Source organism: Rattus norvegicus, chromosome 4 (assembly GCF_021556685.1).
Source record: "Rattus norvegicus strain SHRSP/BbbUtx chromosome 4, alternate assembly SHRSP_T2T, whole genome shotgun sequence".
Lineage (NCBI taxonomy): Eukaryota > Metazoa > Chordata > Mammalia > Rodentia > Muridae > Rattus > Rattus norvegicus.
This window is the reverse complement of record NC_141537.1, coordinates 145,602,893-145,625,901: the sequence shown is the minus strand read 5'-3', so window position 1 is coordinate 145,625,901 and position 23,009 is coordinate 145,602,893. Positions and strand designations below refer to the sequence as shown.

The 23,009-nt window shown below is 40.6% G+C and overlaps 1 protein-coding gene across 3 annotated transcripts in view; it reads right to left on the bottom strand.

The window, feature by feature from the left end:
* The window catches only part of Grm7 (glutamate metabotropic receptor 7), an 890,093-nt gene that overhangs the window by 168,434 nt on the left and 698,650 nt on the right, over positions 1-23,009 (bottom strand). For all 3 annotated transcript variants that reach the window (NM_031040.1, XM_087659435.1, XM_087659436.1), the window contains 1 exon segment: positions 18,021-18,956. In NM_031040.1, the coding sequence (NP_112302.1) occupies positions 18,021-18,956 (936 nt within the window).

Below are 23,009 nucleotides of genomic sequence, written 5' to 3'. Positions count from 1 at the left end.
CTCACTGACTTTTCTATCTACCATCATACCTAAAGGATTTTCATTTAACCTCAAGGTTTAACACATCATATATAATCTGACAACTCCCAGCATCTCTCCAGCAATCCAGAACTCTGTAGCCGATTCCTAGTTGACAGTGACAGCTTTAACATCACTCACAGATATTTAAATTTACAATATTCAGAATTACTCTTCTGTAAATGAAATCTCTCCCACCTTTAGACTGCTTACTCAGCCGCATATGCTAATAGCTTTGGAGCAATTTGCTTACTTTTCTTTTGTTCCTATACTATACAGAATCAATCATCCAGTCCTGCTACATATTTCTTTACATGTCTCAAAAGAGATCAAAGTTTTAGCTTCAGACCTGAATAGATGCTAGATCATTTATTTAAAATTTGTAAATGTGCAAAGACCAAAAGTAGGGTTGAGAGAGAAGGAAAAGAGGGAAGAGAAAGAAGAAGGAAGGAAAGAAGAAGGAAAGGAAGAAAGAAAGAAGGAGAGAGAAAGAAAGAAAGAGAGAGAGAATGAAAGAAGGAGGGAAGGAAAGAACAAAGGAAGGAAAGAAGAAATGAAAGAAAGAGGAAAGAAAAACTAATAAAGGGACAATGGAAAGTGGAAAGAAGAGAGACAGAGACAAGAGACAGAGACAGAGACAGAGACAGAAGAGACAGACACAAGGTAACCTTCGGGCACCATTATTTTCCATACTTCCCTATCTCTCTCCACAGTACAGGAATTCTGACTCATCTGCCTCCATCTGCTAGGGTTAAAATTAATACTGGGGTTAAAATGTTCAGCAGTGGAGAAGATAAATAAGAGGGCTTACAGTTAGGTGTGAGGTAGCCAAACTAACCAGAAATGAAAGAGAGGACCACGGGAAGAACTACAAAGCCCATCTTGGCAAGCTCTGCCAGGTTCCCACAGATCCCTTCCTGGTGCAATGCTAAAAGAGCGTCATTGCCATCTCCCCTAGTGACCTTATCAACTTTATGGATAGTTAGACATTTATACACATCCTTGCATGCAATGCAACATATCTGATTGCCGTAAGGACTACTAAGAAAGCTTGTATCTATTTCAGCAAAGGGAATGCAGGGTTCACCTCAGAGGTAGGCAAGATATTAGATTGTAGAGTAGGCTTTGCATTGACCATTCGCCTTGGTCGACTTTTGCTCTAGAGAGTATCTTTTCATTTTCTTGATAACAATCAAGTTTAGTTGCTTACTATACTAGTGCTCCCCAGGTGAATTCTTCCCTTTCAAGAGCACAGAAACTGAGACACTAGAATCTATTCCCCTTGTAGAAAAGATTTTAAGAATAAAAATGCAATCATGCTACTGTCTTTTCCAAAACTTTCTAGTAACATTCCACTTGCACCTGCTGTTCTTCAGATCCACCAGCTTCTTAATTGTGTAACCCTCCTAGCAGAAGTGGAGATATTGTAAGGCCCACTGTGCCCCTCCTTTTGGCAATCAGATTCTTAAAACAATGGACCACCAGAAATTGAAATTCCTCCCCTAAATCTCAGACCAGAGATGGAAAAATTTGGGATCCTGGGTCAGCACAGAGAAATTTTTCACATGGTTCTGTCACCCTCAGATCACCTTACGGGACTGGACTTAAGACAGTGCAAATGGGCAGGGACACACTATTATTATTATTATTATTATTATTATTATTATTATTATTATGTGTTCAAAGTCAGTCCAGAAAAGGAAGCTGATGCAGAAATCCCTTAAGGAATGATGTTTATTAAGAGAAGGGTACCAAGGCTGTGATCAGGCCTTGAGAAATAAGGAAGAACATTAGATAGAAGATGGCACAGTATATGGAGAAAGCCAAGCATGATAGGAGCCTTAAAGGACAGAAGAGCCTTTCCTTTGAAACCTGCACAGGAGTTTCTTTATGAGTGGGCATGAGAGCTGCAGAGTCAAAATGTTCTCTAAATCAACCAATCTATGAATCTGTGTATCTATATCTATCTATGTATCTATCTATGTATCTATGTATCTATGTAACTATCTATCTCTCTAAATCAATCTATGTATCTATATATCTATATCTATCTATGAATCTATGTATCTATATCTATGTATCTATGTATCTATGTATCTATGTAACTATCTATCTCTCTAAATCAATCTATGAATCTATGTATCTATATCTATCTATGTATCTATCTATGTATCTATTTATGTATCTATCTATGTATCTATCTATGTATCTATCTATGTATCTATGTAACTATCTATCTCTCTAAATAAATCTATGAATCTATGTATCTATATCTATCTATGTATCTATGTATCTAGTATCTATGTAACTATCTATGTCTCTAAATCAATCTATGTATCTATATATCTATATCTAGCTTGTATCTATAAATCTATGTATCTATCTATGTATCTATCTATCTAAATCAATCAATCTAGGTACCTATGTGTTTATGTATTTATGTATCTATCTATCATCTATCCATCTCCCTTACTCTTTTTGTCTCTGTCTCTGTCTCTTTCTCTCTCTGCCCCACCTCTCTGTCTCTGTCTCTCTTTCTCTCAATTAGTGTGGCTCTCAACCATTGTAAGTTCTCAGTGCAGGAAACAATGATGAACATAAACTCACAACTGGCCAAAGTGCAGGGAATAAGTGTCAGTGGAGCGCTCTGCCATGAAATGGTCCATCTATAACACACTGCCCCTTCAGGACTCAGGGACCACAGGGGGAGAAGAGGTGGAAAGATTACAAGAGCCAGAGGTTGGGGAAGACTGGAGTGAAATGGTGTCACCTGTGGTTGCCTACACAAGATTCACATAAGATCAAGCTAGTCAATTTTCTAGCAGGGAGCAGGGGGAGACTTCTAGCTAACCCCGCTCCTTACTAAGGAGCTCTAGACAGTTGATGGATTCCCAGGGACAGTCATTTTCTTTAAGGATGTGATGATCCTGGATGGGCCCACCACCTTAGGCTCAAAGTCAAGAATGTATGTAGGTAACACAATTGAACCTGGTAGATTTTAAGTTTTAGAAGAGAAGAAGTTGGGATTGGGAGGTAGGGGTGCATCTGAGAGAAGTAGAGGATGTTTGGGGACTATGATTAAAGTAAATTTTAAAATTCTATGAACAAAAATAGTTTTACAAAAAGGAGAGACAGGGAGAGAGAAAAGCCTTGTTGGTTCGGGTTGCTTTGGCTGTTTTGTGGCTCTATTCATTGAACGAGGATGGTGAGATTATACTTTTAACCCTGCCAGTGCCCAGGCACCTGGCCATCTGCTGGTTCCTGCTGTACCATCTATCTGGCCTCGGTCTCACCGAGAGTGGTGAGCATGGAGAAGGGCAGCAGATGCTTCTGAGGAGGCCCAGATGGTGCTCTGGGATGCATCTAGAATCACAAATCAGGCCTGGCTGCAGCTTTTCTGTTACCTGCTTTGATCTCAAACACATCTAATAGATTTCCAGAACTCAGACTGCTGCAGGCTGCTCCATGGAACAGGTGGAGCCTTTCTTTTTGAATTTTTGGCAAGACACCCTGCTGTCGCTTGGCTACTTTTGTATTTACATAAAGGATGTTGATAAACAAATGAGTGCATTAGAAAGTCAGGGCAAGGGTAATCAGGCAACCTGTCTGCCTGTTAAGCTGAAAATATGGCATGCTGATCACCTCTTTTCCCAGGGCCTAGCACAGTGGCAGGCCTGCAGGGTACCGCTGTGCAGATCGCACAACTTCATAGAGTAGCTTTCTCACGCACAGTGTGAGCAGCAGCCCTTGAAATTACGGGAAGCAGAGCTAGCACGGCCCACAGTTTGGTTAGGATTCATATCAGCTGGGCACATCAAGGAGCACTCTAAAATCCGCTGAAGGAAGGGAGAAAGAAGAAGCCCAGAAGGCTTGTTGGCATAGTGGGAGACAGCTCCAATGACCACTGGGCTACTGTCAGGAGGCTTAAAATAGCCACCTCTTCTGGAAGAAGGAAGGAGCAATGAATTGGAGTTGGTAGCCTTGGGACATTGTTCATAAGATTGGCCTCCTTTCTGTATGGGAGAGAGCCTTGCGTACATAATTGATTTGATAAAATAACTTTTCCAAAGCTATGAAAGTCAGGAAGGCTGGATGCCTCATTCCCTGGATAAATCACTTTCACCTGTTCACTCATTCCTTCTGGGGATGTGTTAAGGAAGTAATTTCAGAAGCCCTATTAAATGTGCAGGTGGCTAGAGAACTTCTGTCTGACCCCTCTGACCCCCCTCCCTTGCCCTGTGGGGTCTGCTCCTTATAAGCAGTCGGAGGGGTCGTCTCTAACATAAATCAGAGTCTGCAACCTCCTCTCTCCGTCCCCATCTTGCTAAGAATGGCGTCTGAAGCTTTGCAGAAGTTTCTCCCCTTCCTTTGCTAGAGCAGGCCCACATTCTCTGCAGGGACAGTCACATTTTCTGCAGAAACATCCGCTCATTCTCTCCAGGAACAACACCCATTCTCTGCAAGAATAATTCCCCACTCTCAGCAGGAACATCCCCCATTATCCGCAGAAGCAGCCCACCATTCTCCCCAGGAGCAGACCCCATTCTCTGTAGGAAACGCAGAGAATATTCTGAAGGAACCACTCATCATTTTTCTGCAGGAAACAGTCTCCCCTCTCCTCTGTGCAGGAACAGCATCACTTTTCTGCAGGAATAACACCACCACCACCACCACCACCCGCACCACCACCACCACCACCACCACCCGCACCACCACCACCACCACCACCACCACCACCACCACCACCACCCGCACCACCACCACCACCACCACCAACACCCTCACCCCCACCACCACAATTTTCTTTAGGAATTACTTCCATTCTCCTCAGGAGGTATCCTCACTCAACACTCTATAATTTCCTTTTTCCACCTTCCAAGCTGACGTCTGTGCTTGCCAAGCCAGTCACAGCTCTCTTGCACCCCTTTTTTCTATCTCAATTGCCTTTGTGGTTTCCTTTCATGCAACTTCTTTTCAAGGCTACCTCCTCCAGAAGCCCTCCCTGACTCTACTCAGCTACAATAGAAATCTGTATGTAATCCACACTGGGTGCTCCTTTGCTTATTTCTTCCCCAGATGTGCTGTGCTCTTTGGCTTGTCGTCTCCCTTCTGAACAGAATGCAGAGCCCATGAAATGTAGGGCTTTAATTCCCTATGCTGCTCCTGTACCCAGAACACTACATGGCAGGTAGGTGACTCAGTATGAGATTCATGAGAGAACAAATGAAATTGGAAACTATCTATACAGGAAATTGAGGGTAGGGACATGACTTACTGGACGAAGTATTGCTTCCCAAGGGAGAAGACCTTGTTTCAAATCCCAGCACCCACTCATCCCTTGCTCATAATTTTCTAGGGCTTTGTGGCGGCACTTTTTACAGAAACTAATTTACGTCTCTTTTCTTTTAAACTACTTATTGATGCCATACATGAGTCCTGCTGCAAAATGGATTTAGGGAATCCACAGGGGTATGCTGAACCTGGCTTATATATTAGTTACTGCATAGACCTCTAGGAAAGCAGAACAGCAGGCAAGCTAAGTCCTACACTCATGATACTCATGCAATAAGTCCAGCAGAAGATGTTCTAAAGAAACACTGTGCCTCTCAATCTGACTACAACACTATTGAAACAATGGATCCCAAATCAATAAAAATTTCACCAGTAATCTCATGCTAGAAGAAAGACAAGGTCCTGGCCAGACTGGGGAACTTGTCTCCCAGAAAAATATTTTACACAGTTTTAGAAACTTCTCAGTCCACCTTACAGGATGAGCCTGAAGCCTAGACAATAATGGGTCAATGGTAGGTAGGACTTTGACTTGACCGGGACTACTTAGTTACTTTAATCTCACTTAAGACCCCAAAAATACATTTGCAAAGGGGGATGTTTGCTGTATCTCTTCGTCCTTTCTAGATGTATCCATACTGAATGAATCTCTTTTGTATGATTTCTGCTATTAATTTGGCTCTTTTACTTGGCTTATTGAAGGGAGATGGCAGAGTCTGTCTTGGAGCACAGGCTATAACCATAACACTTACAGTTCACTGAACATATGAAAACTTTAAAAAAGAAATAAACAAATCAGTAAGTAAGTGACATCAGTTACTGATGAACAGCTGGGGCAAAACTGAGTATAAGTGGGGCAGGATCATTGAAGTTTGGGGTAGTATACGGCTCAAAGCCCTCCTAGATAGATCCCAACAGAGAAATCTAAATGGTCAGATGGACACAGCAGCAGAAGGCATGAGGGAAAGCATTCTTGACTGAAGGCATGTCTGTTTAATAAGGGAGAAGGAAGGAAAAAGCCCTAGTATACTTAGAGGCAGAAATAGCAGAGAATGTGGGGAAACCAACTCTAAATAACCAACCTTAGGCAGAAAGGACTGTGAGCATGGGGGAACAAACTCACCCTCATTCTGAGATAGTCCAGAGAAGTAGCCAGATACTGTCCTGCTGTATGGGACAGACATGAACTAAGCCAACTTACTTATATAAAGAGTGGGGTCTATCATGAACATGAAGTCATGTATGCACAGCTCCCCAACCATAGTCACATGACCTAGAGCACATATTAACTAACCCTTGTAGTGTAGTAACTCTCTTTATGCTAGAAGCTTCTAATTGGAGGGACCTTGCTGTGTCTCTGCTGCTATACTGCTTGCTGAGGCACTAACATTTTTCTAGAATACCATACAACCTAGCATCTCTATTTCTCTCTCTGCTGCTTACTGCTCCCATCCCCAGATCGAACCAGACTGTAAGGAACTCAGCAAGAGGAAGAGTAGGAAATGAAGGTTCGAAAGATGGGACAACACCAGACCATCGAAGGCAAAAGTAGCAAACTAATTTTGTCATAAAACTGCTTTATCATGACTTATAGCTTTTCAGGCTATGTACTCTCTCTCTCTGTCACACTTTGACTCTTACCAGGAAGGCTGTCTTAGAAAATGACACACAATATACCCTATCATGTAACAGACATGGCTAAGTCACATTAACCAGCAGCCACAGGAACAGACCCACTGACTGCAGTCTGTGACCCCTTGACATGAGCCTCATGAACACCAGGGAGAAGTTGTCACAGGGAGAAGTTTTGATTATGGTGGTAGCAGAGAGGCTACAATACCATCAATGGAACCTACTGGAAAGCCTTTTCCAAAAGGTCTGATGTGATCACCTGCTGTTCCGGTCTTGGGGAAGGGAGCAAACACTTAAACTGAGGTGGTTAAATAAGAGAAATTATTTGAGGTGGCTATTTAGAAAAAAAAATGCTCTCATAGAAAACATTGCTGCAAAGTGGCAGGAACCTGTGGAAAAACAACCAATGTTGTTGTAGGGAACAAAGCCCTTTTACAGAGGCTCTTTGGGGCATTTACTAAGCAGGTTCTTTTCAGACATGGAGGGATGGGAAACCTTGAATGAAAACACTCACTGCTGTTTAGCAGCCAAACAAAAAACCAGGACATGGAGCTGAATGAGAGCTCTCAGTTACCTGAGAGGGGCAATGTTCAATTTCAGACCCAGAAGCACCCCGATAGATATCACTGCTTGCACACTGGGGCATCAGATGCCAGAGTCTCCATTCCTCCTCTTAAGTTTTTTCTTCCAGTTTCAGTGAGAAGCTTAATGCCAAGGAAAGACAATGCTAATTGGAGCCACTCCCACTTCACAGCAGCGAACCATCTAAACACAACCTAACATAGGAAAGTAAGGGAAACTCATTTTGCCTATGGACATTGCTAAGTTTTGGTACAATGACCCTGCCCCTAAGCCCCCTCCTGTCTGCTGTGTATTGGATCTTTGTACTGTGATTACATCACTAGAGTTCCTGAAAAGTCTCCCCCTATTCCTTAGATAGGGTTGTACTTAGATAAGGGTTCATAGAGGAAAACAAAGGCAGTAAGGGCTTATAAAACATCTATTGCTTGCCCTGTCTTTCAGGTAACATCGTAACGTTAAAAATTAACTTGGATTTCACCACAAAATTAGAAAACAAGACAAAACAAACAAACAAACCTCTTCATTGGTTCCTTGCTTTGCAATTAAGTATCTGTAAAGGACAAATTGCAAGTTATTTCTGTCTCATGGAGTGTGGGGGAGCATCAGATTTAAAAACCATCTCATGGAGGGTGGGGGAGCATTAGATTTAAAAACCATGATGTAATAGCAGATTTAAATCCAAGCTCTTCATTCATGCAGCATTTGGTCTAGTCCCCTGACAGCTGCTCTGGCATTGTCACCTAGGCCATTTGCCTCTGGTGCTCTAACCTAGTCATCTTTAACAGGTTTGTGGAAAGGAGACCAGAGAAACACAATGGCATTGACAGAATCTGAGGCAGGTTAAGCCAGCTTAATATCTGGCCTTGGATGCTAAAACCCAATCATTACAAACTGAGCTAGGGCTTTGGGTCTGTCAGCCAGGATCTCCCAGGTGTGATCAAGGGACTCATATATAAATCAGGCCTCTCTGGAAGCCACATCAGCCTCTTGCCTGTGGTAAATCACTAAAGGATCACAAAGCAGAATCAAAAATGGGAACTGGCGAGCTGAAATGTAAGATACCATGTGAGACTCACTGCTTGAATCATGGAACTGCCAATCAATGTATTGTCACTAATGTCACACTAGTTATAGAGACATCTGAGATGCTCAGGGAAGGAGACGCTCATGAAGAGTTGTAATCTGGCCCTGTATCTTGCTCTTCCCTTTTTTGGGGTACTATTTTTATGTCACTTGTCTCTTAATACCCTCATATCTACTAACAGAATGAAGATTTGAGGCCATTAACTTGATGATGTTTTAGAACCAAACATTTATAGCTATTGGGAGATTGTCAACTGTGGGGCAGAAGTGGGGTAGAGCTACTAAAGGCACTAACTAGCAAGCTGGACCACTTAGAAGTGTGTGGTTCAAGAACAGGAGAACGTGTTATGTGGTTCGAGACCAAAATGTCAATCATTTGATGGCCGCATAACATATTCTCCTCTCTTCAAATGGGAGAATACGGTCAGATACTGTTCTCAGAGCTGAAAGCCATGGTTCCCTGGGCTCGACCTTCACATATTAACTGCTATGGGATTCATACAGAAGAGCAATAAATTGCTGATCTGAGGCAAAATGGCTCCAAAGTCACACTGCAAACTGAAGCACCCCCTGTTTTGCTTAAAAACAAAGTTAAAGAGCCTGAACTGAGCCCAGTGTATTCCTTAAGATTCCAACCCCTGGGGGCTGGAGAGATGGCTCAGTGGTTAAGAGCACTGACTGCTCTTCCCGAGGTCCTGAGTTCAAATCCCAGCAACCACATGGTGGCTCACAACCATCTGTAATGATATCTGATGCCCTCTTCTGGTGTGTCTGAAGACAGCTACAGTGTACTCATATATATAATAAATAAATAAAATATTAAAAAAAAAGAGAGAAGAAGATTCCAACCCCTGTTCTATTGAACACTGAACTCTCCCCATCCTCATCCATACCATAGCCTCTAGTTATTTTTCTCTAGTTCCTTGCCTTTTTTGTCTTCTGGTTATACCCCTCTTTTTTTCTCTTTTTCAGAGCTGGGGACTGAACCCAGGGCCTTGTGCTTGCTAGGCAAGCACTCTACCACTGAGCTAAATCCCCAACCCCTGGTTATACCCCTCTTAATACCTAAACATATATTTTTTTCCCACCAAAGGGAAACCAACTGTGGGAGAGTCAGGTTCTCCTTTACTCAGTAGTGATCATGTGCTATATGGGGGAGCCTACCTTCTCACTGAGACAATTCTAGCTTTATTAAAGGAACGATTTCTTATCGTACTACTATGTCACAAGATCCATGAGAGAGTAGGAAACAGATGTGGGAGATTGTCTGTACAGTACAATTTTACAACTATGAGTCAAACTGATATTAAACTAGTTGAACATATTTAAACATATTTAAATTCTGTACCTTGACATACTTAGACATATGTACAAACACATACATGGGATCTCACTATAATTGTTCTGAGAACTTCTTTATGGCTGGGTTCTGATTGCTTATCTGTCCACCCACAGATAAGCATTTGGGTTTTTGCTTGTTTGTTTGTTTGTTTGTTTCTGATGCAGAATAAAACATTCATGTATAAGCTAGACTCATAAAATGCTTAAAGGTAGTCATTTTTCCTATGGATGGATAGGTAGTTCCTCTGTGAAAAATGAGAGTATTAATGATCAGAGGAATTAGGTGACACCTGTGATTTGGTTCAGAACATCACTGAATGCTGAGTTGAAGGAAATACCCAACAAACTAGCCTCCATAAGCACAAAAACAAAGAGCAACTGGGAGCTGAAAGAAATCCTCATCACACTAACATTATTATTTCTTGTGTTGGGATCTGAGGACACCAAATCTAGATCGTCCAGGCCTCTGTCTTTCACCAGATTCTGCATTGTAGTAATTTCCTCTGCTTTTTTAAAATATGTGAGAAATGGACTCTGATTCACTAAGAAAATCTGACGATTCAGTCTTTACTCCTAAGGTGGGTCCTGTATCCTAGTGACTGGGTCTCCTGATGGCAGAGCTCTTAAGGAGAAATAAATCTCAGGGGTTTCTGGGAGCCTGGAGATGATCTCCAAGAAGAGCTGCAAAGTGATCAGACAGTGGAAAGAATGGAGGTTATTGTTGGGTCTTCCTTCGAATGCAATGAACAGCACTGTATCAATTCTGCTCTGCTGGAGTCTATCTCCTCCTGTTTCCGCATGAGTAATCAAGGGACAAAGATGGTGAAGACTTCATTTATGCTAAGAGACTCAAGAAGCTGATCCTTTCTAGCAAGACAGGTGGGACAGCAACATTTCTAGCTACTTGCTCTTGCTTCTTGGAAGAGCCAGGCTCAGAGCACTGCTTAGCGAGAAGCTCATTTCACAGGCTTCAGACAAAAATATCAACAGACAAGACCCAAACGCAGAAGCTGAGCCTCCACATTCAGCATGGTCATTGCTACAGCCTGATGCACACATGGCCTCAGCCAAGTCCATACATCTCAACACACCCTTCCAGCGACTGCAGATTCAGGTGATCAGCTGATCAGGTGATCAGATCTTTCTGATCTGACCTGTAGATTCAGGTGATCGGGTGAAGGATCTTTCTGAAAATTCTATAAGATAAAATAAATAATTAATGTATTTGTTAATGTGTATAAATACATGAGTGTAGAAAGTGGAAAGAAGAGGATGACTGACAGAAGTTCTTTCTCTTTCCCTGTCTAGTTCTTATCTAGGACCTATTTAAATACCAGACTATGGCATAAAATGCAAAATAAGATACAATCTAGCCACATTTTTCGTCTTCATTCAAAAGTTTAAAATGGCTTCTAACCCCCCTCCATTTTTCTCACTCTTCAGACTTTCTTTAGATTCTCAGCATCATCCATGCCTTCACTACATTAACTGGTTCATAGTGTTTGTACCATTACTGCTGTGCACTTTTCAACACTGGCCATCTTCAGGGTGAAGTTATGACATCCCCCAAAGACCCATGTTTCCCTGCTTACACACTTTTGGGAACCACATATAAGGCTCTTAGCGACTCCTCTTGAAACTAATGAAACCTTCCCAACCAAGGAAGAAAGCTATTAACTGGATTGCTCCTCCTGGTTCTCAGGTTGGTTTCTTATACAACCTATGCATAACAGCCCAGGGGTAATACTTCCCACAGTTGACTGGACACACCCATATCAATCATTAAGACCATGGCCCACAGACTTGCCTAAAGGCCAGTCTGACAGAAGTAGTTCCACAGTTGAGGTTCTCTATTCCTAGGTGCCTGTACTTTGTATACAGTTGATAAGAACTCACCAACAATGGGTTTTTTGTTACCATTTTCAATTTGTTTTGTTTGATTGTTATGTTTCTTGAGAGAAAAGAGAGCTCACTCTCTGGCCCTAGCTGCTCCGGAATTCACTGTGTAGGCCAAACTGGTCTTGAACTATCTATCCACCATGCTCTCCATCTGTCTCCAGAGGGCCAGGGATTATATTCAGGAACCATCACATCCAACTGCAGTTGTACAGCTTTAAACTCATGTGAGGGTCTCTCTCTCTCTCTCTCTCACTCTCTCTCTCTCTCTCTCTCTCTCTCACACTCACTCTCTCTCTGTGTGTGTGTGTGTGTGTGTGTGTGTGTGTGTGTGTGTATGTGCGTGCGTGCGTGCGGGGGGACATGAACGGGTAGGGAATGCTATCAAAACCAAATACACCGTCCTTACCTGCATTACTACATTCTCTCTGTCCTCACAAAGCTGGAGAGCAGGGGCTGCATGGCCATCAGGATGGCTGCTCATAGCTTAACACAACCATTAAGGAATCATTTATCAGAAGAAGTATGCATGGAGATTACAGCTTCCAGGGTCCACAATATTGAAAAGATGTGATTTTTGTCAGAAGTTTTATGGTGGAGTGGGAATGACATGTCAGGGTTCACACCATTTCCAATTCTGCTTGCAAAATGAGTTGGATTAACTTTTCGCTATTAGCTTCTCTCCTTTTATTAGTAAGAGCTAAGACTTCTGTCTCTTAGTGCCACCTGCTGTAAACACTGCTATTTCTCACATTGCGATGCCATTTCAAACTCACTGTTGGGTCTTGTCCTCTGTCTGTATACTCTACTTCACTTGTCATATTTGCCATGATGAACAAGAGGCATGTCCCTCTGTGGGTACCTGTTTTGCAATTTGTGGGGCGTTATCATGTTGCATGTTCTACATGACTGAAAATTTATTCAAAACCTCCATTAATTGCCAGCTTTGGAACGCAGACAGGAACAGTATCTTCTTCACTCTCTATCATGGTTCTAAGGAGTATAGTAGGAAAGCATCTATGGGATGGAAGAAGTGTATTAAATAATGTTGAAGGTATATTTGATTTTGATAGCATCCCCTACCCCTTCATTCCCTACCCCCCACACACACCGAGAGAGAGAGAGAGAGAGAGAGAGAGAGAGAGAGAGAGAGAGAGAGAGAGAGAGAGAGAGAGAACACACATGAGTTTAAAGCTGTACAAATGTAGTTGGATGTGGTGGTTCCTGAATATAATCACTGGCCCTCTGGAGACAGATGGAGAACATGGTGGATATATAGTTCAAGACCAGTTTGGCTTACACAGTGAATTCCAGAACAACTAGGGCCAGAGAGTGAACTCTCTTTTCTCTCAAGAAAAATAACAATCAAGGAAAACAAATTGAAAATTGTAACAAAAAACCCATTGTTGGTGAGTTCTTATCAACTGTATACAAAGTACAGGCACCTAGGAATAGAGACCTTAACTGTGGAGCTACCTCTGTCAGACTGGCCTTTAGTTAAGTCTGTGGGCCATCGTCTTAATGATTGACATGGGTGGGCCCAGTCTACTGTGGGAAGTATTACCCCTGGGCTAGTATCCGTAGGTTGTATAAGAAACCAACCGTGAGAAGCAATCCAGTTAATAGCTTTCCTCCTTGGTTGGAGGTTTCTTCCAGATTGGCTTGCTTCTGTGATGGGTAGTCCCAAAGGTGTAAGGCACATCAACCCTTTTCCTTTTGGCCATGATGTTTATTACAGAAACAGATAGCAAACTTGGAAACCCACAAGATAAACCAGAAACACACAAACTCAAAACTCCAGTTCTAGTCAGTCAGGTTGGTGTGGTGACAGCAGGTATGTGTTACTTTTGTAGAAAAACTCTGGGATTTGAGAATAGGATTCTCATATTCCATATAATTCTAATCCCACTCATGCAGGTGTCACTTTGCGGTCATATTTTGGGAGCAATCTCTTATATACTAAAGACAATATTCCCATTTTCTAAGAAATATTCCTATTTCCCTGTCTGACTGCTCTGTCTAGGCCCAATGCTGGTTCAGATATTTGCTGTCAATTGTCTTAGTTCTATTGTATAATTGAACAATATTCCATTAGCGAAAAGGGATTCTCTTATTTTGCTATGTGCCCTGAATATTCTGATATGTGCACAAACATGGTCTGGGGGCAAGATACTAGAACACAGCTTTCCATCTTTGAAACCTCTTGCAACAATGCTCTCCAGCTTTAAGTTGCTGTGACCCACCCATCCTATTCTTCTCACCATATTATTACCCACACAGCACCACAATATATACAGAATCTGAGGCCTCATATCCTGTCTGCCAAATTCCATTTTCCTATGTATAGTCAAGTTTGATAAAGCTTATGCCACTGCCCCACATGAAAGACACAATGCACAGACAAGCAGCACAGATGCCATGAATTCAACCTGATGCTTGCAGCAATGACCTAGTTTTTTTAAACTGTTTAAACACAATAGTTCTCTTTCCCAGTCTATAGCTATAATGTTACCTTGTGAGATCCTGGCCTATATGCACCAAACCAGTTATTGTTTATGTACTACAAACTTACCTAGAAATTTCTTTAGATAATAAGTAATTACGAAGCTTGAAATGTATGGGTTAGCTGTAGGGTTTCTAAAATTTTGACAACATAGACTTTTGTGTGACCAACTCCCTCTAAGAATGCAGCTACTGGCAAATTATTGCTTTTCATAGAGAATGGTCTAATCCTTAAGGAGACAGTGCTAAAATATAATAACATAATAATACCACAGTACAAAAGACTAGGTGTCCATTAACATGGAATTATTTCACTACTTATACTATTTTGAAGACTCTTTATGGTCACACCCATAAATAATTCCAAATCCCTGGAATTCATTACGGTAGGGCACAGTTTACCACCACCATCTCTGGTCATATTGCAGGAATCATTCTAGCAAGTTTCCATTCTAGCAAGTCATAGGGCAGGAATCATTAATCAAGGTGACACTGATCTCTTGTAGTATACTTAAATCAAAAAATACACTTCATTGGGGATGACATTTTACTTTTCATATAAGAACCTTGTTTGCTCTTTGTGTTATACTAATAAAATCAATCAGTGAGAAATTTCACAAAGCTATCCCTAGCAGAATCAAAATGGATTTCAATTCTACAACACAGTAAATAGTTATTATGGAATTTACTGCTTGCTTTTTTTCCCCCTGAGACAATGGAATTCTTCTACTTGGGGTACTTAAACTATTAAATCAGAACAAAACGGAATGTCTGTAATTCTGTAAGGCTGCCAAGTTACCAAAAATAAAAAATTCATTTTACTGTGACGTCTTTGTTTTGTTGGATAACTTGCCTCTTTGCATAATTTAAATGCTATGGTTGCATATCCACAGAATGATTTTCTTAATTGATTATTCCTGTTTTTCTAGCCATATGCTTTGTCATTAGGACATGCACATTTGCCTGTAGAAACTCACTGTTCCTGGTTGGCAGTTTAGTACTTTTAATTGTGCCAGTGAACCATGTAAAAATATTCATCAACCATGAAGAATATATAAAAAGAATATGTTTTGTGAAACTGAGGAATTAGGAATCATACTGTCTGAAGGCAACTGAATCCCTTCCATGCACTGATTCTACCAGCACAGTTTCATCAGCAGAAACTAGAACCAAGGCATAGATTTCCCTGAATTTCTTAGTATTTTCAGGGTTGTAAAGGATCACACATGTGATTTTACTTGAGAAGATTCCTCAGTCACAAAAAAGAAATGGCCCAAAATGAGGAAAGAAATAACACAAAAAACCACATAAATAACACTCCCAAAGCAACATTACAAGATGTATTGCTAATCCTACTATAGCCATACCTACTTTTTAGATGAGCAAGAAGTACATAATGTAATAAGACATACTTTCAATGTTACTGCAACAATTCCTGCTTTTTAGATCATGAAGAATTAGTACATAAGATATAATTAATGACTTTAACCTGCTAAACATGACATGGTTTTAACAGCAAAAGAATTATCTGCAAGAGGTTTGATGGCAGGCATTGTTCCCTCCAAGAAAAATTATATTAGTTACCACCCTACCACCGCACATTTACAATTTCTTTTATTTCTATTGCATTTCAGTACCCTAACTCATATTTTACTATTCCCTTGGCCCAGGGATAGAGAGAGAAAATAAAATGAAATTCAAGTTGGTATCGCAGGCAATAAACATGCATTATGAATCTGAAAAATACTGTTGGAAGCAGCCAATGTTCAATGACTATATATTTTAGAAGAATTTCCTCTAACATATTTTATGAAGAAAACCATAGTTTTGAGACATTCAGTATTTTTCACTGTCTTATTCTGAGAATTCTGCTTCATTTTGTGAAATGTCTACTTTAAAAAGATAAACTTACAGTTCTGGAATCCTACAATTTAGGTTACTGACGTCATCTCAGCAGAAAAATCAGCTAAATGCTGCTAATCTTTTAGAAACAATACACAGGAAATGGAGCTATTAATAAATTACTAAACTGGTTTCTGGCAGTATCAACTTTATACGTTTTTTATGTATTTAACTCAATCCCATTTTCCCTATCCAAGTATCTACACATCTAAAAGATTGTTCAAGGGCCAGAACTGTGAATCATCACATAAAGGCAATTACTGCCTAAGCTACGGTTAGTCCTTGAGCCTCACATGATAGAGGGAGAGAACTAGACTCTTTGTATTGTTCTCTGATATCCACACTCATGGACACATGTACATGTGTACACACACACCAATGTAAAAAAGCTATAAAATTAACATACCTATTCAAATTAAATTGTAACAAGAAAACCTCTGATGTTCTAATGTATGCTCAATTTCTAATAAAGCTCTCTTCTATATGAGTGACGAAGGACTCAGTCTCTATTCCAGCATCAGTCATATCATCCTGTCAGAACTGCTCACACCAGTTGAGGAATTTCAACATGGATATTTTAGGCTTTTGTAATTTGCTCGTGTAAAGTTGTAGCCAGATGTACAGGCGTAAAAAATCAAATGTGTATTCATCATGTCTAGGATCAATACTGCAGGGTTGCCTATTTGGCATACAAATGACAAGTACAACTAAATATACATTAGCCACATTTAAAACAAAATATGAGGGTCATATAATTTATAGATTCATTAGTTTACTAGTATATGTTGGGACATGCATACTAACTGTCTCTTGTACCAACCTTAATCTATGACAGCCAGATCTCTGCCTTTCTGTCTGTCGATCTGTCTCTGTCTCTGACTGTCTCACTGTCTCTGTCTCTGTCTCTGTCTCTCTCTCTCTTTGTGTGTCTCCCTCTATCATATATTTATACTTTCTGTTTATGTATCTATCTTCCCTCCCTTCTTTCCTGCTCCTCTCAGAAAATGCCCTAGATCTCATTATGATTGTCTACTGGGATTAAGGTATACTAAATTGACAGGAACCTGATACAGCATGACTAATGCCCTTATCCACCAGCCCATCTTCAGTAACAGTCTATATAAGCTACTAAGAAGACAGAGCACCAATGCTGTGACTCCTTAATATAGTTCCTTAATATGTTGTGGTAATCCCCTACCATAAAATAATTTCATTGCTACTTCAAAGCTGCAATGTTTGTCCCGCCATGTTGAAATGTAAATATCAGCATTTTCCCCATGGTCTTAGGCAAATCTTGTGAAAGGTTGTTCAATATTCAAAGAGGATATGACTCAGAGGTTGAGAAGCCCTTATCTATAGTGGTGCTAATTTTGAGCACTGTGCATTTATACCCACCTAAAGCTTAGGTACCACAGCCAAACTCTACTCTAAAGAAGCATGCACATAAGCACAGGAGTGGGGAGTGAGTGAGGAGGATGGTTTGATTTAGATTAGATAGTCTTGTCTTAGATAATGCCTAATTATGTTAATTTTATAATAAACATATTCACTTGGAAAGGTCACATGTCATTGGTTATCAGTAGATTCAGAGCAAAACAACCGACTGAAACTTTTAGATTCCTGCCCATTAACCTATTAATCAAAGGGTCTTTTATTTTCCATTTTTGCACTTTCTCTCTATATAAATTCTTTTGGAGGACTCAATCAATTTGGTTTTAATATATGCAAAACTAGACATTTCTGGAATGCACCACATGACGTACACTTTCACTTACCTTTTCTGCTGACTGCGCTGTGCCAAAAAATATTGGGATGAAGGCAAGCCATACGATACACGTCGTGTACATAGTGAACCCAATGGGCTTGGCTTCATTAAAATTCTCTGGTACGCCCCGAGTCTTGATGGCATACACAGTACATGTGACCATGAGAAGAATGCTATATCCCAGGGAACAAATGATTTGAAGGTCTGTGATGTCACATTTGAGAACACCCCTTGCTTGTTCTGGGTTCATGGTCTTATGCTCATCGTAGTCTATGATAATGTTGGGGGGGTCAACCCCAAACCAAATGAAGACACCTAGAAGCTGCACCGATATTAAACTGGAAGTGATCGCCAGTTGTGACGTTGGGCTTATGAGTCTGGGAGCTGTCACCGATTTCTTGCCCTGCTCGAATATGCGATAAATCCGATTGGTCTTTGTTAAAAGGGCAGCATAACTAATACACATGCCCAAGCCCAAGAAGACACGTCGGAAAGAACACACTGCCACATCTGGTTTGGCAATCATTAGGAAGGTGATGATATAGCAGAGAAAGATGCCTGTCAATAAAACATAGCTGAGTTCCCGCCCAGATGCCCTGACAATGGGTGTGTCATTGTAGCGGATGAAAGTTGCCATGACAAAGATGGTGGCAATGATCCCCAACATTGCCAGGAAGACAGGAATGACAGCCCAGGGGGAGTGCCACTCCAGTTTGATGATTGGGATGTTCTGACAGCCAGTTCGGTTCTCATTGGGCCTCTGGTCGTAGGGACAATGCTGACAGGTCATCTCATCAAACTGATACTGGTATCCATCACAGGGCTCACAGGTCCAGCAGCAAGGCGTTCCCTTCTGTGTCTTCTTCCTTTGCCCAGGCTTGCATGGCAATGTACACACAGAGGATGGGATCTCTCGGACTCCTTTGCCCCACTGCATGTCCTCTATCTGTATGTAGTGCAAGAAATGAGATAAAGGAGTCAGGTCATTAAAAAGAAGAGAATCATAAAGAACAACAAAGACAAATAATACTAACCTTACTGCAGTTGCTAACACTAATCCAGGGAATTCCCTAGACCAGCTAAAGAGAGATGTAAGGAAATGTGTTCAACTATATCCCCTGACAGGGAGAGCACAGAAGTCTTGAAATAAGTGAGTGGTGGTTGGGTACACAAAACAGATAGTAAATATAGAAAACCTCTTATGTCTAAATTAGTTGTTTTTACCACACACAAACACAAACACACACACACACACACACACACACACACACACACAGGCTTAATATTTTAGATAACAGTGCAATACTGACTACCTGTGCCCACCTCATTTTACAGACCCTGTAAAATTCCCTCATGTAACAGTCATTGTCATCGAGGGCTGCAAGAACACTTAGGCTTCCTTAGCAGAGAACAGCAAGTGTTCATTATTCTAGGCTGCAACAGAATTAGACCTCTTTGCAGCCTACAAGAAGTACTGGCAGAGGAAATCTAAGGAATTGTGTGGTCTGAAAACATTTAAAGGTTTGCCAAGTCTCCCTCTAATGACAAAATTGAAACTGAATCTCTGTGGCTCAGCAGATAGGGGAAAGTGTATTGGTTGTGTTGGAATATTGGCTTTCTGGGAAAGTCATTACAATCCGAGGTGTTCTGGGAAACAGCATTCCACACTAGGAAGAACTTTGTTGTAGAGCTGAATGCCCGTGTCCCTTGTGGCCAGCATTTCATCTGCCTTCCTTTCTTGCTAAGGATTCATCAGATTCCTTTTCTACCCATAGGACTGTAAATTACACACAGAACCTGAGGGGTGTGCACATGATTCAGACCTGACCCGAAAGCACACTGTAGTTTTTCTCCAGTTCAAGCAAAATAAGGGCCTCTTGGAGGGAATTTTATGAGGGTTGCTGAGGTCCACTCCCAGATTAACCATTGACTTTGGTACGGGACTGAGAATGAATATCCCTAACACAATCGCAGGCGATAGTGCTCGGACTTGTTCAGGGACCGTTAGTGTCACATTTGAAAGTCTGAGCCATGAGATTCCTGTGTCCCTGTCAGATAATTTAATTTCACTTCATTTGCTGATATTATAGGAAATAAAAATTATTTTCCTAGTTGGACAGTGCTTCTGGCTGCAGGAATGAATGTGTTAGATAAAGAGGCAGACAGAGAACCAGAATGGAGGGGGCTCTCCGTGGTCTTGGATATAGTAGTGCTTGCAGTAGGCATTGCCTTAGACTATGTCATTGTGTGCGATATTATATCCACCCCTGCCTGATCCGGCATCCATGCTTCATCAACAGGATTTGTACTTCTGTTGCCTGTCACTAAGAGCCTGAGTGAAAGTCACACTAACTACATAGTTTCAGTAAAACCAGCCTTAGAAAGATAAACTTCAAGTTAATTATTTTTCAAAATAAATCTCATCAAAGAGCTATGGCTGATTTTCTCTAATTGAATTTTTAATATTGACCTAATTGGAATTTTAATATAATTGAGCCAAAAAAATAGATTAGAAAGATGCTAGATACTTCAAAACATTTTGAAACCAATAGTTTTCTAGAGATAAGGGGAGAAGGAAATGAACCTTTATCAGTCATTGGAATTTTGGTGGTGTTAATGTGGAACACAGTGAAAAGCAGGAAGCTGGCTCCCATTAATTTTGGATATGAACAATATCCAATGTCTGAACCAAAAGACCTAATTGAACAGACGGCCATGCATGGCTTAAGGGGCAAACGTCCTGACTTCCTAACAGTTGGATTTAAACTTGAACCAGAGCCCCAAGAATTTTCTGAGGACTTTGGTGTGAACTCATTTGCCTGAGCATAAAACTCAAGTCAGCATGAATAAATCTAACTAAATATAAGCCATAATAATAAGTTCACTTGCAACAATTTCTTTTTGAGTCAGTAAGTCATTGGCAGTCATCCCAAAACCATAAAATTAAGGAAATAAAACTTGTAATAAGACAGAAAATGATAGGTGATAACTTTTCAAGTGTCAGATTCTAAGAAGTAGACACATTTAAAAACTTTGCTATTATTAACACAAATGCTGTTCAATGTCAAATTAAAGGAACCGAGTCATGGTCACTACAAGATTAATCAATAAAGCCAATAAGTAAATTCCATGAGCTGAATCTGTGGCTGTCTGATTCCAACATTTATGTTACAAATAATTCCAAACATTTCCATCACACTGTGTTTTCCTTTTGGAATAAAATAAAATGCCTGGAAATGCAGGAGTTTTATTCTATTCTTTCTTGTGTATCTAAATATACACAAAGGCTATAACCACAAGCATTATAGTGAGTGATTGCTTAATTTGTTTTCAATTTTCATTTCAACTTCGTTTAATTATGTATATTAAAGCATCAGAGTCACCTCTCGCTCCAAATGAACAAAAATCTAAATTTACTCCTTGGGCTACTAAATAACATGATTGAAACTATTATTTATGTCCTATGAAGGTAGCAAGTGCCCTAGTTTTCCAGGAAATGAGATGCACATGATTTGGCTATGCCCACTGTCATCTATACAGATGTAACACTTCACTTTCTCTGAAGAAATCACAGTTACAAATGCTCATGGGTAACTACTGAAAAATGCTAGTCATTTATAGTTATGAAAAAAAATCGAGAACCACACCGAGGTTGTTTGCAAAATTGCCATAAGATGGTGAGTTTCAGTTTCCTCTGAACTCTGTAACAAGACAGCGTTTCAGTTAGATGGAAAGCCAAATTTTAAGTATAAAATGATTGGGTTAAAGACAGGGATATATAACATCTTACTGAGAGAATATGGGCTTAAATTACCAGAGAGGGGTGTCTTTTCCTCCAGGAAAACTGAAGGGACTCTGGCCAGCTAGAGCTGGCAAGTAATGCCTCTAGCGGGCCTTGCTCCTCTTTCTTGTTCTCCCTGCCTTGCTAAAAAACATTAGATCACATTCTTAAAGCTAGCCCCCAAAATCTTCTCCCTTATTTGGCCATTCCCCCTTTCTGAGGCTTATTATCTAAGTCCAGCCGTCAAAGTATTGAAATCCAGCAATCAAGTATCCATTAGGCTCAGCTAATTAACATGCACAATTAAAATTTCATACCTCATCCTAATATGGGGTTTCCCCTTTTTTCTTCATAAACTGCCATTTGCCTGTGGGACATTTGTTTTCTCTCTATCTAGAGGGAGTTCTTTGTCCATCCTAATTAAAACATTCATTCAATAGCCACCCAAAAGTATTATACATTTTAACACTCCAAAGCAGTCCTTATACTCTGTATGGACCAAACAGGATGCCGAAGTTTTCAATTAATTCCATGGCATAGGGACTGGAATAGGGGGGGGGGTATAGCCCCTTCCCTCTCAAAGACTTTCAAAGTTATGATTATTTGACACATGTTCTGCTCAGGATCTGGCTCCCAAGGAAGAGCTGTTGAGCTCCTCATTCTAGGCAAGAAAAAGGAACTGATACCAATAATAAACACAAGTCATGGTGCACAGATTATCGGCTGTTTAGATTGATCACTAAGGAAAGGAATCATAATGTGGATCTGGAAGCAAGAACACGGCTATAATTATAAAATGTTGTGCCCACATGATGCTTTGCAATATCACAGTGACTTTGCCACCAGGAAAAGATGATCCCAAAGAAGGAAGCTCTTTTACTGAGGAGCCAAGATACAATGCACAAGAATGTTAATCATGGACATGCCATTTTATAGAAGTCATCCATTTTAAGATGATAGAAATTTGCTTTCTAAAATTAAAGAATGCTGCCTTTCTGCATTTTCTTCATCCTTTACACCTTCACACTTGACTCTGACAGTAAGTACTATGAGCCAGTCAGCTGCCATGTGGCGCAGGTTCTTCTTGCTTCCTCTGAGCAGTCTTCACTTTGCAATGGGACAATGGGATGCTGTCTTTTCAGTGCCCCTGCCACCCATATTACTGTCTGCCTGTTTGCAGCATTAATATTTCTTGTAATAAATATCCAAAGGAGAGCT